The 18914-nt window shown below is 46.6% G+C and overlaps 1 protein-coding gene across 1 annotated transcript; it reads right to left on the bottom strand.

Annotated features, from left to right (window-relative positions):
* Positions 1–872: 872 nt before the first annotated feature.
* On the bottom strand, positions 873–10875 carry LOC131397987 (cytochrome P450 2B1-like). Its single transcript, XM_058531074.1, has 8 exons — positions 10803–10875; positions 9499–9648; positions 8072–8232; positions 7093–7215; positions 6503–6644; positions 6080–6267; positions 2444–2585; positions 873–964 (listed from the first exon to the last, which is right to left on the bottom strand). Exons 1-8 carry the CDS (start codon positions 10873–10875, stop codon positions 873–875), a joined length of 1071 nt encoding a protein of 356 aa, XP_058387057.1.
* Between the last annotated feature and the right edge of the window lie 8039 nt (positions 10876–18914).

The following is an 18914-nucleotide window of genomic DNA, read 5'->3' as shown; positions in this document are numbered from 1 at the left end:
GCCCATTTGCATTTCCATCTCCATGTAAATTGCCTTCCTCCCCCTTGAAATCTCAAACCACTACCCCCAACATCCTCCTATGTCTTTAGCTGAAAATGGTATTTAAGGTGGTGACCTTGGCCATTCTGGTGAGTTACTCAGTTTTCCTGTGTTTCTCCCATGCGTACATGTTAAAGCTTTGTTTGATTTTCTCCTGTCATTCTGTCTCATGTCATTTTAATTCTTAGACCACCCAAGAGGACCTAGAAGGTAGAGGAATTGTCTTCCTCCCCTACATCTCATTGTACAGATGAGGAAACTGAGGCCATAGAGGGGGCATCACTTGGCCAAGGTCACACAGGAGAGTACGTGTCAAAGCAGGGATTTATTAAAGAAACTCATTTGAGCCCAGCCCTGTGGCTGAGTGGTTAAAGTTCTGTGTGCTCTGCTTCAGTGGCCTGGGTTCGTGGATTCGGATCCTGGGCACAGTCCCACTCCACTCACCAGCCATGCTGTGGTGGGCCCCACATATAAAGTAGGGGAAGATTGGCACAGATGTTAGCTCAGAGCTAATCTTCCTCAAGCAAAAAAAGAAGAAGATTGGCAATGGATGTTAGCTCATGGTGAATCTTCCTCAGCCAAAGAAAAAAAAAAAAGAAACTCATTCATTCAGCAAATGTTTATGGAGCATCTACTGTGTGCCAGATGCTGTTCTGGGAGCTGGGGATGCAACGATGAAAGAGACAAGTCCCAAATCAGGGTGTCAGACTGCAGAGCCTATTGTGAACCCTGGAAAGCCTCCATGTTGTGCATGTAGGGAAACAGAGGCCAGACAATGGAAGGAAGGCACCAGGTCATGGATGGGGGATGGGCGGTTAGGGTGGGAGGAGGGCTTAGCTCTCTAGGAGCTGTCGCGGTTGCAGGATGAGCTGGAAAGGTGGCAGCTGCTTCCCGAGGCCACCATCCTGGGGCTGCAGGTGCAGGGCTGAGGGAGGCAGTGGGAAGGTGGGAGATAGGGAGCAGACATGAGGAGGGGGGAGCAGAGAGAAGGGGTGGGAGGGACAGATCAGAGATGAGAGGAGACCTAGAGCGAGACAGGGAGGTGGAAGACCTCTGAGCTACTATCTGAGCCACCGAGGATTTAAGAGCGTGTGATTTCAGCTAAATCTTTCCTGATTTCCTTCTTGAACATATACCTGCATTCTCCCATAAGCCAAGAAGCCCCGTGCTCTTGTTCACCTGTGTGGGCAGGTATATCCCAGGTGGTCATCTTAGAAAGTGGGGGCAGCTCCATCTGAGAAATGAAGCTGCCCCTTGGTCTGAGGAGGAGAAAGACTGTGGCACTTCCAGTATCTTCCCAGGGTGACCATATTTGAAGTGCCCTGGCTTTAAAAGACCGTGCAATCAGCCATGTTTCCAATATCCTGCAAAGTCAGACGGGATACCATGGATTAGCCCTGCTTTAGATCATCATAGGGTCTGCGTCCTTCTGTCCTTCAGTATTAGCCCATAAAATCAGGCAGGAGCTTCTTAAATGAATGTATGTGACCCAGGAGTTTGCTCCTTCAGCAGTACTCTCAGATGGGGCCCAAGACCCATGCAGAATAATGTACATTGGAGCAAAGTGAAAAACTGGAAATAATCCACATGCCTGTCAGTATGGGAATGAGTGAAAAAATTATGGTCCATCAACCCTGGGATGTCACACAGCCATTAAGAAGAGTCAGAACTCTACATGCCACAATGGAGCAACGTCCAAGAGAGATGGTTAAATGAAAAAAATAAAAGTCCACAATGGGACTCTAAGATTATTTTTGTAAAAACGTATGTGTATATTCATATTTGTACTTGCATTTACTTAGACAAACTCTAGAAGGATACTCAAGAAACCATTAACCGTATTTATCTCTAGGTTGTAGGACATACAATCTAGGGAATAGAATCGAGGAGGAATAGGATCACTTTATACTCTTTTTCTGCTTGATTTATTTTTTACCAAGTGTTTGCATTATATATACGTAATTAAAAACTAGTTTAAATAAAACTATTAGCCAGTGTTTGCTTAGCTAATTTTTAGAAAACTATAACAAAAATGATCATTTAAAAGGTATTTATTATTTTGGACTAAATGTGCTATTTATTTCTCTAGAAATTAGAGGATTATACTTATTTTTAATTATTTTTAGGAAGTGGAAATTTTTTAAAGACTTTTTTTGGTGTTTTTCACAAGACTGGCACAATCTACAGTTCCTGAGTGAGGATTAATCTCTGGATTAACTGTAGTGGGGGTGTATCTGCGTTCCCTACCACCCACCTTATCTGAGCCTGGCCTGTAGCATCTGTCCTCCAAACCAGCAATCAGAAAGCCACTTGCTTATGCTAAAGAAGGAGGTGCAGAGAGAGAAAGCATCCTCCCTGGAGCCACACAGCAGCCCCTCGCCTGGACAAGAGCATGGATATTGACCTGCAGAGAAGGGCAGAAAGGCAGGGCACTTCCGAAAAGCTCTGTTGGCATCCAGGAACCTCTCGGGCTGGAAGGAGGCGGGGTCTTGGAACTGGTCAGAGTTGTGGAGGACAGAGTGGAACAGTGGGAACACCGTGGTGCCCTGTGGAAGGAGTCGGTCCAGATGTTCATGGCTGACCACCCAGGAGAGCACCCAGATGGGTGTTTCTGGCACATTGGCCCAAACCTCCCTGGACTAGCCAGCCCTGGAGAACAGCAGGGTGGGGAGACTGTGGTCTCTAGGGTCAGCAGACCTGGGCTCACTAGCTGTCACTTCCCAGCTGAGTGACTGGCCAAGTGACTTGTCTCTGAACCTCAATATTTCCATCTGCAAAATGGGCATAATAATAATAATATCTATTCAGAGGAGTCAATGAAATAGTGAAAATCACTTGGTACATAATAAGCCTTTGATAAATGGTTATTATTATTACTCAGGGCTACCACACAAGGTCACAAAGGTTGTGGCTTGCACAGCGGGACTGAAATCTGAGAAGAGCCCTTTCTCTTCATACCACGCATTCAACAGGCCACTTGTCCAGAGAAAGTGCCTTTTTTATTCTCACAAAGATGCATGATAAGGGCTAGTGGCTGTCCTGGTTTTATTTATATCACTTCTGACGACAAAAGCAGATTTCAGCCCCTTGTGAAGACGTTCACCTATTTTAGATCATCTCTAGCTGTTTCGACGGCTTTTGAGCATGTCATAGACATCTTAGCTTCTCTGCCTAAGGGTGCTTTTGCTGTCAATTCAAGCAAATAAGCAAATATCCAGCCAACACTAAGGGCATTTGGGAACTTTCAGGCTGCTGAGGACCAAGGCACTCCCTTGGCAAGACTCTCTCCTTCCTGGTGCCACTCACCTTTGATATTGGAGGAGGAGGAAAAATCCCCAACTCTGCATCACAGAAGGCCCGTGTATGCAGGCACGCTCACCCTCAGATTCAGGGCAAAACTGTAGTCATTGGAGCCTGATATTTCTGCTGCAATTCAGGCCTGGAGAGGGTGTCTGAGTGAACTTCTCAGAAATAGATCCCCCCTGGGTATATACTCAAAAGAAGTGAAAGCAGGGACTTGAAGAGGTAGTTGCACACCTATGTTCATAGCAGCATTATTCACAATGGGCAAAAGATAGAAGCAACCCAATTGTCCACCAACAGATGAATGGATACGCAAAATAGGTAGATCCATACAATGGAATATTATTCAACCTTAAAAAGGAAGGAAATTCTGACACATGTTGCAACATGGACGAATCTTGAGGACATTTTGCTAAATGAAATAAGCCAGTCATAACAGGACAAATACTGTATGATTCCTCTTATATGAGGTTCCTAGAGTAATCAGATTCATAGAGACAGAAAGTAGAATGGTGGTTGCCAGGGGCCGGGGGAGGGGGAATGGGGAGTTGTTGTTTACTGGGGACAGAGTTTCAGTTGTGAAAAATGAAAAGACTTCTGGAGACTGGTTCCACAACAATGTGGATCTTCTTAGCACTTCTGAACTGCGCACTTAAAAATAGCTAAAATGGTAAATTTTGTGTTGTGTGTATTTTAGCACAATTTTAAAAAAAGAAGACAAAAGGAAGAAAAAGAAGAAACAGATCCAGGCCCTCTGACCCTCCTCCCACTATGTCCATGAAATGAGGGGAGGAACCTGTGGGTTGAGGGTTCCTGCTTTCCTGGAGCCCAGGATCCTGCTCTGGGCTTCCCTTTGCACACCTGGGACTCCAGATTCTCTGTCCAGTGGCCTCAAGTCCATGTCCAAAGCCTGAGGGACCTCTCCTCTAGGTCCACCCTCCAAGGGCAGCCCGTGCCCCTGGTGTGTGCACACCTAGGTCTGAGGGATGGTCAGTGGATATAGGTGTGGATGGAGCTTTGCACGTGTGGGCTGGGTGTCCGCACACATGTGGGAGACCCCTCAAGGTACAGGATAGAGCTGGAAGCGGGAAGGAAAGGGAGGTGGGCCAGGGGCCTGGGGCCCGGGCAAGCTCTCCCTGAGCTGTTACATTCCTTTGAGGAGTTCTGAGAATATTCAGGTCAAATCTTGCTTTCCAGGCCGTTGGGAAGGTCTCTTTGCCTGGGAAGGAGGGCAAGGCATGCTTGATTTGGCAGTTGTTTGCTTGATCTAACACTGCTGAATACTTAGAGATGGCTGGACACCCACTGGGGTCCTGCCACGTGTAGTGGACACTCTGGTGGCTGCAGAGACCTCCTTCATGACTGACACTCACTCCCAGATCCTGGGATTTTCTGCTGCTAACGGCTCAGAACTGCTCCCTTTCTAAGAATTGCCTTTGGCCAAAGGGAGCTACCTCCCTCAACTGGGGGCTTCTCCTCAAGGAAAGCCACATCCAACCACTGGTTGATGCAGGAGTATAAAGCCAGCCCCTCACTTCAATTGGCACAGTTCTGTGGGGCACCATAGCCCCAGAGCTCCCCGTGGGACTGACTGGGTCATCTGTGCAGCTGTGTCACAATCCACTGCCACCTGCTGCCCCATCCTACTGCCCCAGCTCCCCACAGGTGTTGCTCCTTAGAGGCCTCCCCAGGGAACCTCCTGCAAGCAACATCTCCATCTCAGAGTCTGTTTCTAGGCACCCAACCCAAGACACTCTGTGCTCATGGATGGTAAGGGTAGAGAAAGAGGTGGACTTCTCTCTCTAGGCAATTCGAGGGCCAAGCTCTCTCCTTCTCAGGATCCCCTCTCTCCTTCATGGTGACATCTCCAGCACACCTTCCCCTGACAGACACAAATTTCCACTCAGACCAAACGAAACAGACACTTTACTATAAACTGTGCAACCAGTTGTTCATTTGGGGGCCAAGGAAGGCCTCCTTGAGAAGGTGACTTCTGAGCAAGTTCTGAAGGATAGGAGGGAGGGAGTCATGAGGATCTCTGAGGGAAGGGCATTCCAGGCGGAAGGTACAGCCAGTGCAAAGGCCCTGAGGTGAGAGAGGCCCTGGAATATGCAGGGATAATGAGGAGGCCAAGTGTGCTTGAGTGAGATGGCAAGAGAGTGTGGGAGATTAGCTCAGAGAGGGGGGCTGGGGGCCAGATCATGCGGGGTCTCGTGGGTCATTTGGTTTTTACTCAGAGTGAGATGGGAGCCACGGGAGAGTTTTAAGCAGAGGAGGGATGTGACCTAACAGGTTTTATAAGGCCATTCTGGTTTTGGTGTTGACAATAGACATCTGGTTGCAATAATAATCAAAATAGTTAAAACTTTTGAGCATTTACTATGTACCAACAACCCACTGGATCCTCACAACCACATAGTGTAGATAGTATTATTATGTCCATTGTAGAGAAGAAGAGACTGAGGCTCAGAGAGGTTGAGTCACTTGCCCAGAGTTGCACAACTGTGAAGTGGAGGTGGAGGAATTCTAGACTTCAGAGCCCTTATTCTCAACTGTTGCACTTTGGTGCTCCATCGGGGAGCTGGCAATCCCAGCCCTGCTTGGGTTGAGGTAGGTGGGGTGGGGATCAGGCTAAGGAAGGACCCAGAAACCCAATCCTTAGAGGTCCAGTCTTGCAGCTCTACCCAGGACACCTGAAACACCAGCTGACCCCAGAGGACCCATACTCAGCCTGTACCTTGGGGATGTGGTGTCCCCAGAACTGGGTGTCCTGGGTGACAGCATGGGGCATGGCCAGAGGTATGATGGCTGCAAACCTCAGGATCTCATGGAGGATGGCATCTGTGTACAGCATCCAGGCCCTGTCCCCCAGGCAGGGCCGTCTCTTTGGCCCCACCAGTCGGTCAATCTCCTGCTGTATAAGTTCTGCTCCATTCAGAAAAGGGTGGGAAAAAGAAAGTTCTGACATGGGAAGGCTCGTCTCCCTGGGCACCTACCCCCACCCTCAACTTCCCAGACTTCAAGCCCAGAATCGCATTAACGGCAGTCACCTTTCACCCTCCATAATGGGTCCTCTCCCCTCAGCAATGTGTTATGAGTCCTTGGTCCTTGTACCCAGCTTGAAGACATCAGGCTGAGAATAGAAGAGGCTGGTCCTAACCTGTGTCCTGTGGGACTTCAGGAGGATCAGGAGCCCATATCTGAGGGTGGTGCTGGTTGTCTCCATCCTGGCCAAAAAAGGTGTCTAGAATAGAAATGAGCAAACTCTTTTGGTTGAATTCTGTGTGGAGGTCCCCTTGCTCCTGCATACAAAAACACAGAATGTCAGAATTAGAGAGGAGCCAACAGAGACCATCTAACCAGACCAGGGATGGCAAATACTCCTTATTATACTTCCACTTCCTTACTCTTTGTCCACAGCAGGCAACACCAATCAATCCCAGCACTCTTTGGCACTAAACCTCGAAATCCTTCTCAGACCCCCATTATCCAATGAATAAAGTTGACACACGAAGTGAAGCCTACTTATAGTTCCAGATCTAGACCAAAGGCTCCCCTATTAGTACATTGATTTTACTGATAGAAAACCTGAGACCAGAGATGCGGAGAAAATTGTACCTGGTCACACAGTAAACCAAAAGGCAGAGTGGGGGATTTGGAACTCAGATCTCTTGAGTCCATCCAAGGATGCTCCAAGACCCTCAGCCCCCACAGATCCCAGAATGGAATGGCTCTTGCTCCAAGTCTCACCTGCTGCATGCCAATGAGGAAGGCATTGATGAAGTCCCGGGGCTGAGCCGTGTCCAGAGAGATCTCATGCTCCCTCACCACTGGGGCCACAAACGCCTTCCGCTTCTTGAAGACCTCAAAGAGCTGGTTGTGTGTACCAGGAGGGTGCCTCAGCAGAGCAGGGAAAAGGCATACATCTCTGGTGAGAAAGAGGCCCTGGAGAGAAAGTGTCTTGGCACCTGCTGTTCCTCTGCCTTAAATACTATTCCCCGTCCTTCCTCTCAGTTTTGCTGGTTTGCTCCTGTTCATCACTTAGGTCTCTAGTTGGATGTAATCTCCTCCAGAAAGCCTTCCCTGACCTCCAGACTGTGACAGGCACTGCCTCTGTGCTGCCACAGCAGGCTGAGCTTCAGCTCTGACCCTTCTGCCTATGCCCCCCACCCCCCAATTTTGGTGCTGACCCCTCTGCCTGTGCTTCTCACCCTGGCCCTGACCCCTGTGCCTACGTCCCCTCATTTTGGCCTTGACGCCTCTGCCTGTGCCTCCTGACCCGGCCCTGACCCCTCTGCCTGTGCCTTCTCATCCCAGCACTGTTCATTCTGAGCTGTCACTGTCTTGTAACTGGTCCATCTCTCCCTCTTGTTTGAGAGCTCTGTGAGGGCAGGTCCCAGGGCTGTCCTGGTCACTCTTGTGTCCTCAGCATCACACAGCACAGGCTGGAATGGAGTAGTGGGTTCAGTGAACATTGATTGAATGACTGTTAAATTTGTCATGGCCCTGACCACGCTGGGTCATCAGTGTCTGGAGACTGGTCTGTCTACCCTACTGGACTGTGAACCCCATGAGGACAAGGCTGGGGCTGTCTTGTCCCCTGCTGTGTCTCCAGTACCCAGCAAAGAGCTGGACACAACATAAGGGTTCATGGGGGACATTTGAATCGCATGATGGGACCTTGGAGTCTTGGGCTTGGGACTTGGTGGGGCAGGTGGTCTTCAGGTACCTGCACCCAAAATGTGTCCACTCTCTTCAGGTTTTCAGCCAGCAATCCTAGAAAAGTCTTGAAGTCCTCATCCTGGCAGTGAAAACGATGGCCAAAGACCACAGAGCAGATGATATTGGAGATGGAACAGTGAATCAGGAAGGTGGGGTCAAAGAGTGTGCCTGTGCCAAGGCCAGGAGGGGTCAACTGTTCTCCCAGCCACCAGGATGGGCCCCAGCCCACCCTTTACATGGCAGCCAGAGCAATCCCTTCCAAGAACCCATCTGATCATGTTACTGCCCTAATCAAAATCATTCCATGGCTCCCCAGTGCCCTCAAAACAGAGTTCAAATTCTTAATGTGAACAAAAGGACCTCACATGGTCTGGCCCCTCCTGGTCATTCCAGCCTTGCTTCTTACCACTTCCTCCCACTCTATAGGCTCCAAAAAAATGGAACTTTTTCGGGTTTCTCCAGAGCACCTAAGTCTCATCTCTGGATCTTTGCCCACGCGCTTTCTTCTGCCCTTCTTTTGTCTCCCTAAACTGACTAACTGCTACTCATCCTCAAGTGTCAGCTCAGACATCTCCAGAAAGCCTTCTCTAAACCTTCCTTTTTGTCTTGGTCAAGAGCATCCTCTGGGCTTTTCTGAGGACCAGAGGAGTCAGTGCTGTGATGGGAGAAGCACAGGGCCCTTGGGAACCCAGAGGAGGCTCTTGATCCTGTCTTGAGAGGGGTGGAGGAGTAGTGGTCAGTGCAGGCTTCCTGGAGGAGTGGTTGTCTGGGCTGAGACCTGAGTAGTAGCAGGAGTAGTAATTAGCTAAGCTGAGAAAGGGGAAAGCACATTCCAGGCCAAGAGTTTGGCCCGGGTGAAGGCCCTGAGGAATTACATCAGGAAGTTTGTACAGGTTGTGCACTGCACAAAGGTGCAGCATCTAAGGGGCATCAAGTCCACTGTAGACACCTAGATTTTATATCTATTATGACAACTCTCTGGCAGATGGTAGTCAGGTGTCTTGAGAGAGGGGTACTTTTTCTAATTCACAGAGGGCACCATATGGCCTAGCAGAAGCTCTGCCCTCAGAGGCTCTCAAGGGCCCTACATTTAATATGTATAATTTGTTAGTGAATTGGTTGATTAAGGAAAAGGAATGGTGCAAATGCTAGTACTGTCTTTAAGGACAGGAGCACCCAGGACACTTTCCGGAGGTCCTGGAGGGTTGGTACCACCAGCTGAACAATGCTGATTGACTCCAACTGGCCTTGATAGTGATGAGGAACTGAATGCTCAGAGAGGGGAAGGGGCTTGTCCAAGGTCATGGGGTGAGAGGAGCCGGGCTTTGACTAGTCTGGGCTTGATCCATGCATGTGTGCACACACACTTGTGCTCACACACACACACACACACACACACAAACCTCTGACCCACCGCTGACCCCTGGCTCTCACCATGTGACTTCTCCAACTCCTCCTCCAGGCAGCCCACCTCCTCCTGGATCCAATCTCCCAGGCTCCGCCTGCCCAGGCCCAAGTCCCGGAGAGCGGTCAAGGTAAACCTCCTCAGAGTTCCCCAGGGCTCATCACGGCTGAAGGCAATGCCTGCAGGGAAAGGCCTGGGGTCAGAGAGCAGGTAGAATGTTCTGTCTGGGCTGACCACTGACTAGGAACTACAGTAGGGGGAGGAGTGAGGGGGGAAGGGGGCGAGAAAAGGTTGTGTATGGGCCCTGAGGCAGGAGGGGCATGAGGCTCATTGGGCCTGGAACCCCCAGCGTGGGCGGGATGGGAAGAGGGCCTGTCAGTCAGCAGTCAGCAGGGGTCAGACCTTGAGAATCTGGCAAGCCAGGACAGTGTCCTGAGGGCAATAGAAGGCCCTGGAGGGGATTTAGGAAAAGGAGGTAGTTGTCTCTAGGCAGGTGGTCATCGCTGTCGCTGCCCCCTCGGTGTCTCCATCGCTCCGTGTTTCTCTCTGTTTGAGGTCTCTCTGGGAATCTCTGTCTCTCTGTTTCTTAGTGTCTCTGATTCCTAGTGTCTCTGTATTTATTTCTTCATGTCCCTGAGTCTGTTCCTCCTTCCCTCTTGCTGCTTCTTCCAGGGCCCTCTCTGTGGGCCTCTGCCTTGTGGTCTCCCCACCTCTGTATTTCTGTCCCTTTGGGTCTCTTGGTCCCTGAGTGTGTGCCTCTCTCTCTGTGACCCCCTGTTCCTGTCGTGGTCTCTCTGCCTCACTCTCTTGCTTTCCTATTCCCTCCGTCACTGTGTCTCTTGACCTCTCCATTTCTCTCGTCATATTCTCTCTCTGCCTTGTCTCTGCATTTCTCTCTGTCTCTGTCTCTCTCTGGGTCTCTTTCCCTCTCCTTTTCTCCCTCTTTCCTACTCTCTTGGTCTGTCTCTGTTTTTTGCTGTCACCCTGTCTCCGGTTTTCTCCATGTTTCTGCCTCTGGGTATTTCTGATGAGAAAATCCCTCCATCCCCTCACCTCTCTCTGACCCATCCTGCCCCTGTCCCATCCCAATCACTGTCTGAATCCAGGGAGAGGGCAGAGGCTGCAGAGTGAGGCTGGGCTCCCACATACTTGAGCCCTGCCCCGCATGCTCACCCTGAGCAGGGCCTGGAGGAAGGGCGCTCCCCAAGATACAGGAGGTTGCCCAGCCCTGGGAGGGACCAGGGACCATGGGCCTAGGGGCAGGCTAGCGTGGGTGGCTGGAACCTGGCTCCAGAGGGTGAGGCCCACAAGGAGGTTATGGAGCGGGACATACAGAAGAGCCAGCGGTAGGGCCACGGAGTCTGGGTGCTGAGACTCCAGAAAAGCAGGAAGTGGAAGTAATCCATGCAGACTCCAGTGAGTCTGAGGAGGAGGCAAGGAGGGCCCTGTCGAGGTATGCCTTTGATCCCTCAAGCTGCCTTTCTCTCACCTTCTCAGTTTGGCTCAAGCAGCTCTGACTCTCCCTTTAGCCCATCTCCAGGTCCCTCAGCCCCTCACTAGCTCCCTCAGCCCCTCACTAGATTACTCAGTCCCTCATTAACTCCTTCAGCCCATCTCCAGGTCCCTCAGTCCCTCACTAGATCTTTCAGCCCCTCACTAGATTACTCAGTCCCTCATTAACTCCTTCAGCCCATCTCCAGGTCCCTCAGTCCCTCACTAGCTCCCTCAGCCCCTCACTAGTTCCCTCAGTCCATCACTAGTTCCCTCAGCCCCTCACTATTTCCCTCAGTCCCTCATTAGCTTCCTCAGTCCCTTTCTAGGTCCCTCAGCCCATAACTAGCTCCCTCAGCCCCTCTCTACCACCCTGAGTCCCTCACTAGCTCCCTCAGCCCCCAGCCAGCTCTCTCAGTCCCTCTCTTACTCCCTCAGTCCCTCACTAGCCCCCTCAGCCCCTCACTAGCTCCGTCCGTCCCTCTCTTACTCCCTCAGTCCCCAACTAGCTCCCTCAGCCCCTCACTAAGTCCCTCAGCCCCTGAGTAACTCTCTCAGCCCTGCACTAACTCTCTCAGTTCCTCTCTAGCTCCCTCACCTCCTAACTAGCTTCCTCAGCCCCTCCCTAGCTCCCCTAGCCCCTCACTGGCTGTCTCAGCCCCTCACTAGCTCTCTCAAGCACTCATTAGCTCCCCCAGCCCCTCACTGGCTCTCTCATCTCCTCACTAGCTCTCTCAGCCCCTCATTAGCTCCCCTAGCCCCTAACTAGCTCCCTCAGCCCCTCACTAACTCCTTAGACTTTCACCAACTCCCTCAGCCCCTCACTAGCTCCCTTAGCATCCACTTCTGCTCTTTCTGTCTCTCAGTGTGTCTTCATTTCTCCCTGTGTCTATGCCCGTCTTTCTGCTCTTTAGTCTTTTCTCCGTGTTTCTCTCATCATCTCTTATCATCTTTCCAACCTGTCTGTGCATGCCTTTACTCTCACAGCCTCAGGTCTCACAATCTCCATTTCTGTGCCTCCTACCCTGATAACAAAACTTGTCATGTTCCAGTGTGAGGATGAAACTACCTCATACTCAGTACACGTGGACACTGACCAATCAAAATGGCCTCTGACAGATAAACAACCAGGAAGGCCAAACCAGGACATGAGGCCTAAATATAACCTTGTCACTATGTGAATTACTGTGTTCATTTCTGTTTCATCATCATCTGTCCCTCCCACTAGAATCTTAACTCCATGAAAGCTAGGTTATTTACCTGCTTTGTTCACTCCTGTATCCTCAGTGCCTAGAATAGGGCCTAGCATACAGTAAGTGGTCAATAAATGCTTGTTGAATGGATGAATGTCTTGTTTGTCCCTTGCTGTCTCACCAACACCTTGTCCTGCGTTTCTCACTCTCTTGCTGGCTAGGTCATGTCACAAGTTTCTCTTTCTGGGTCTGTCTGCCCTCTACCCACCTCAGCCTCTGTCTCTGAGTCTCTGTGTCTCTCTGTGGTAGCTATGCATCACTGAGTGCTTACTATATGCCAAGCCCTAACATATCAGGTCTCGTTTCTATCCTCACAATGACCCTGTGGGATAGGTACTCACATTTTCCAGATGAGGAAATCTGAGGCTCGAAGGTGAGCCAACTTTGCCCAAGGTCTTTATCATGACAAATAAATGATGAAGCTGAGGTTTGAAACTGAATCTATCTGACTTTAAAAACTAGTGCTTTATTCTGACATATGAGTCTTTCCCAGAACGTGGCCCTCAGAGCCCTAGACCTGGGAGGTGGCGATGGGTCCTCAGAAAGAAAAAAAGAAAGGAAATGATAAGTCAGATAGGCTGAGGAGCTGCTGCCAACTCCCCTCCCCTTATTTACAAGGCACATTAGCAAGCTAAAGGCTCTGAGAAGTCCTGCAGGAAAGGAACCAGTTTGCCTTTGTTTAACCCAGTCTCTCCCTTGCTTATTTATCCACAGAACCCTTTTTCCCAGAACTTACTGTCCTCTGCCTCTCACCCCTCCTCTCTTTTACTCTCTGCCTCTCACTCTCCGCTATCTCTCTGTGTGTCTCTGAATCTCTCTCAGAAAGGCAGCATAGTGAAATGGTCAAAATAGTAGGCTCTGGGACTAGACTATTTGGGTTTGGAACCTGAATCTACTTATAGACTTCGGTGTGATCTTGGGTAAAACTCTCAACTTTTCTGTGCTGCACTCTCCTTATCTATAAAGTGGGGATGACAAAAATGCCTACCTCAACTGGTGAGGGTTGTGTGAGCTACTTTGGTAAAGCATTTTATGCCTCTCTATCAATGATTCCCAGGACTGACATGAGGACCCAGGCTCAGTGCCTGATCACACAGCACAGCAGGAGCCAGGACTGGGGTCAGGCAAGTCCATGGTGGCACCTCTCCAAGGTCAGGAAAGTACAAGAGGTACTTTCCTGAATTCAAGAGGTCAGAATTTTCAGTCCCCCCGACCTGAGATGGAGGAGTATGGGGTAATGCTGGGCCTGGCAGCTTTGACTTTCAGACTCAGATAAAGCATTGCCCTTGCCTCACTCCGATGCATGTGGGGTGACTCAGCCACCCCCACCCCTTACATCAGGGTCTTAGGGGGTGGCAAGTGGTTTGTTTAGCTTTGCGAGCAAGATGTTGGCTCTCCATTTTTTTTAAAAATTTTTTGTTTATTGCAGTAACATTGGTTTATAACATTGTATAAATTTCAGGTGTACATCATTATACTTCTATTTCTGCATAGAATACATCATGTTCACCACCCAAATACTAATTACAACCCATCACTACACACATGTGCCGAATTATCCCTTTCGCCCTCCACCCTCCCCGCTTCCCATCTGGTAACCACCAATCCAATCTCTGTCTCTATGTGTTTGTTTATTGTTGTTATTATCTACTACTTAATGAAGGAAATCATACGGTATTTGACCTTCTCCCTCTGACTTATTTCACTTTGCATAATACCTTCAATGTCCATCTATGTTGTCACAAATGGCTGGATTTCATCGTTTCTTATGGCTGAGTAGTATTCCATTGTGTATATATACCACATCTTCTTTATCCATTCGTCCCTTGATGGGCACTTAAGTTGCTTCTGAGTCTTGGCTATTGTGAATAACGCTGCAATGAACACAGGGGTGCATGTATCTTTACGCATTGGTGTTTTCAAGTTCTTTGGATAAATACCCAGCAGTGGAATAGCTGGATCATACGGTAGTTCTATCCTTGATTTTTTGAGTAATCTCCATACTGTTTTCCATAGTGGCTGCACCAGTTTGCACTCCCACCAGCGGTGTATAAGAGTTCCCTTCTCTCCACAACCTCTCCAACACAGGTTGTTTCCTGTCGTGTTAATTATAACCATTCTGACGGGTGTGAGGTGATATCTCATTGTAGTTTTGATTTGCATTTCCCTGAGAGTTAATGATTTTGAACATCTTTTCGTGTGTCTGTTGGCCATCTGTATATCTTCTTTGGAGAAATGTCCGTTCAGGTCTTTTGCCCATTTTTTAATTGGGTTGTTAGTTTTGTTGTTGTTGAGATGCATGTGTTCTTTATATATTTTGGAGATTAAGCCCTTATCAGATGTATGGTTTGCAAATATCTTCTCCCAATTGTTAGGTTGTCTTTTCGTTTTGTTGATGGTTTTCTTTGCTGTGCAGAAGCTTTTTAGTTTGATGTAGTCCCATTTGTTTATTTTTTCTATGGTTTCTCTTGCCCGATCAGACATGGTGCTTGAAAATATGTTGCTAAGACTGATGTCGAAGAGCGTACTGCCTATGTTTTCTTCTAGAAGTTTCATAGTTTCAGGTCTTACATTCAAGTCTTTAATCCATTTGGAGTTAATTTTTGTGTATGGTGTAAGGTAAGGGTCTACTTTCATTTTTTTGCATGTGGCCATCCAGTTTTCCCAACACCATTTCTTGAAGAGACTTTCTTTTCTCCATTGTATGTTCTTGGCCCCTTTGTCAAAGATTAGCTGTCCATAGATGTGTGGGTTTATTTCTGGGCTCTCAATTCTGTTCCACTGATCTGTGTGTCTGTTTTTGTGCCACTACCATGCTGTTTCGGTTACTATAGCTTTGTAGTGTATTTTGAAATCAGGGAGTGTGATACCTCCAGCTTTGTTCTTTTTTCTCAGGGTTCCTTTAGCTATTCGGGGTCTTTTGTTGTTCCATATAAATTTTAGAATTCTTTGTTCTATTTCTGTGAAAAATGTTGTTGGAACTTTGATAGGGATTGCATTGAATCTATAGATGGCTTTAGGAAGTATGGACATCTTATCTATGTTAATTCTTCCCTGATTTTTGTATGTTGATTTTGTATCCTGCAACTTTACCATATTCGTTTATTACTTCTAAAGTTTTCTGGTGGATTCTTTAGGGTTTTCTGTATATAAAATCATGTCATCTGCAAATAGTGACAGTTTCACTTCTTCCTTTCCCATTTGGATCCCTTTTATTTCTTTCTCTTGCCTGATTGCTCTGGCTAGGACTTTCAGTACTATGTTAAATAGGAGTGGTGAGAGTGGGCATCCTTGTCTGATTCCTGTTCTTAGAGGGATAGCTTTCAGTTTTTCTCCATTGAGGATGATATTAGCTGTGGGTTTCTCATATATGGTCGTTATTATGTTGAGGTACTTTCCTTCTATACCCATTTTATTCAGAGTTTTTATCATAAATGGATGCTGTATCTTGTTAAATGCTTTCTCTGCATCTATTGAGATGATTATGTGTTTTTAATTCTTCATTTTATTAAGGTGGTGTATCACGTCGATTGATTTGCGAATGTTAAACCATTCCTGCATACCTGGAATAAATCCCACTTGATCATGGTGTATAATCCTTTTAACGTATTGTTGTATGCGATTTGCTAGTATTTTGTTGAGGATTTTCGCATCGATGTTCATCAGTGATATTGGCCTGTAATTTTCTTTTTTTGTGTTGTCCTTGTCTGGTTTTGGTATCAGGGTAATGTCGGCTTCGTAGAATGAGTTAGGGAGCTTCCCCCCCTCCTCAATTTTTTGGAAGAGTTTGAGAGGGACAGGTATTAAGTCTTCTTTGAATGTTTGGTAGAATTCACCAAGGAAGCCATCTGGTCCTGGACTTTTATTTTTGGGGAGGTTTGTGATTACTGTCTTGATCTCCTTACTGGTGATTGGTCTATTCAAATTCTCTACTTCTTCTTGATCCAGTTTTGGAAGGTTGTATGATTCTAAGAATTTATCCATTTCTTCCAGATTGTCGAATTGGTTGGCATATAGCTTTTCATAGTATTATCTTATAATCTTTTGTATTTCTGAGGTGTCTGTTGTAATTTCTCCTCTTTCATTTCTGATTTTACTTATTTGTGCCTTCTCTCTGTTTTTCTTGGTGAGTCTAGCTAAAGGTTTGTCAATTTTGTTTATCTTTTCAAAGAACCAGCTCTTGGTTTTATTAATTTTTTCTATTTTTTTTGGTCTCTATTTATTTTATTTCTGCTCTGATTTTTATTATTTCCCTACTTCTACTGATTTTGGGCTTTGTTTGTTCTTCTTTTTCCAGTTCCTTTAGGTGCATTGTTAGATTGTTTATTTGAGATTTTTCTTGTTTGTTGAGTTAGGCCTGAATTGCTATAAACTTCCCTCTTAGAACCGCTTTTGCTGTATCCCATAAATTCTGGCATGTCGTATTTTCATTTTCGTTTGTCTCCTGGTATTTTTTGATTTCTTCTTTGATTTCTTCGTTGACCCAGTCGTTGTTCAGTAGCATTTTGTTTAGTCTCCACGTATTTGTGGCTTTTCTGATTTTCTTCCTGTAGTTGATTTCTAGTTTCATACCATTGTGGTCAGAAAAGATGCTTGGTATTATTTCAATCTTCTTAAGTTTATGGAGACTTGTTTTGTGGCCTAATATGTGATCAATCCTGGAGAATGTTCCATGTGCATTTGAAAAGTACGTGTATTCTTCGGTTTTTGGATGGAATGCTCTGTATATATCTACTAGGTCCATCTGTTCTAGTGTGTCGTTTAAGGCCAATGTTTCCTTATTGATCTTCTGTTTGGATGATCTATCCGTTGGTGTAAGCAGAGTGTTAAAGTCCCCTACTATTACTGTGTTACTGTCTATTTCTGTTTTTATGTCTGTTAATAATTGCTTTATATATTTAGGTACACCTACATTGGGTGCATAGATATTTATAAGTGTTATATCCTCTTGTTGGATTGTTCCCTTGATCATTATGTAATGAGCTTCTTTGTCTCTTTTTACAGTTTTTGTTTTAAAGACTATTTTGTCTGATATGAGTAGTGCTACTCCAGCTTTCTTTTCATTGCCATTTGCGTGGAGTATCTTTTGCCATCCCTTCACTTTCAGTTTGTGAGTGTCTTTAGGTCTGAAGTGTGTCTCTTGTATGCAGCATATATATGGGTCTTGTTTTTTAATCCAATCAGCCACCCTATGCCTTTTAATTGGAGCATTTAGTTCATTGACATTTAAAGTAGCTATTGGTAAGTATGTACAACTGCCATTTTTTAACTTTTTTTTTTCTCAGTGTTTTAGTAGTCCTTCTCTGTTCCTTTCTTCTTCTATACAGAATTGATGGTCTCTTTAGTTTGACCTCTGTCTGAAAGCTCTACTCTTTAACTCCTCTCCTCCCTCCTTTTATGTTTTTCATATCATATCTAACCTCTTTTTTGTGCATTTGTGTCCATTACCCTCTTATCATGGAAATAGATATTTTTTCCTATTTGTGGTCTTCTCTTTTCCCCTTAAATAAGTCCCTTTAACATTTCTTGTAGCACTGGTTTCTTGGTGACAAACTCCTTTAATTTTTGCTTCTCTGGGAAATTTTTGATCTCTCCTTCCATTTTGAATGATAACCTTGCCGGGTAGAGTATTCTTGGCTGTAAGTTTTTTCCTTTTAGCACTTTAAATATATCGTGCCACTCTCTTCTAGCCTGTAAGGTTTCTGCTGAGAAGTCAGCTGATAGCCTTATGGGGTTTCCTTTGTATGTAACATGACTTTCTCTTGCGGTTTTTAGGATTGTCTCTTTATCTTTAATTCAGGACATTTTGATTATGATGTGTCTTGGTCTGGGCTTCTTTGGGTTTATCTTGTTTGGGGCTCTCTGTGCTTCGTGTACCTGGATGTCTGTTTCCTTCCTTAGGTTAGGGAAGTTGTCATCTGTTATTTCTTGAACTAGATTCTCTGCCCCTTTGTCTCGCTCTTCTCCTTCTGGGACACCTATAACACGGATGTTAGTGTGCTTGATGTTGTCCCAGAGGTCCCTTAGACTGTCCTCACTCTTTTTAATTCTTTTCTCTTTTACCTGTTCACCTTGGGTAATTTCCTCTAGTCTTTCATCCAGCTCACAGATCCGTTCTTCTGTATCCTCTACTCTGCTTTTGAGTCCCTCTAGTGAATTTTTCATTTCCAATATTGTATTCTTCATTTCTGATTGGTTCTTTTTTTTTTTAATTTTTTCCCCCCAAAGCTCCAGTAGATAATTGTATGTCATAGCTGCACATCCTTCTAGTTGCTGTATGTGGGACACGGCCTCAGCATGGCCGGAGAAGCAGTGCATTGGTGCGCACCCGGGATCTGAACCCAGGCCGACAGTAGCGGAGCGCGCACACCTAACCGCTAAGCCACGGGGCCGGCCCTGATTGGTTCTTTTTTATATCTTCCATTTCTTTGTTGACATTCTCGCTGAGTTCATATATTCTTCTCCCCAGATCAGTGAACATCCTTAACACTCTTTGTTTTAACTCTCTCTCTGGTAGGTTGGTCATTTTTCTTTCTCTTAGTTCCTTTTCTGGGGTTTTGTCCTGTTCCCTTACTTGGAATGTATTCCTTTGCCTCCTCATTTTGCCTCTTTCCCTGTGCTTGTGTCTACGTATTAGGTAGGTCAGCTACGTCTCCTGCTCTTGGATAGGTAACCTTATGTAAGTGATGCCTTAGGAGGCC

The sequence above is a fragment of the Diceros bicornis genome, chromosome 34 (assembly GCF_020826845.1).
Source record: "Diceros bicornis minor isolate mBicDic1 chromosome 34, mDicBic1.mat.cur, whole genome shotgun sequence".
Taxonomy (NCBI): domain Eukaryota; kingdom Metazoa; phylum Chordata; class Mammalia; order Perissodactyla; family Rhinocerotidae; genus Diceros; species Diceros bicornis.
This window is presented reverse-complemented; position numbering and strand designations above follow the sequence as displayed.

Coding starts and splice junctions, on each gene's coding strand:
- LOC131397987 (XM_058531074.1), bottom strand. CDS start 10,875: ATGGATTACTTCCACTTCCTGCTTTTCTGGAGTCTCAGCACCCAGACT. Junction 8,233..9,498: donor GGAGTTGGAGAAGTCACATG/GTGAGAGCCAGG, acceptor GCCTTGGCACAG/GCACACTCTTTGACCCCACC. Junction 7,216..8,071: donor TGGACACATTTTGGGTGCAG/GTACCTGAAGAC, acceptor ACACACAACCAG/CTCTTTGAGGTCTTCAAGAA.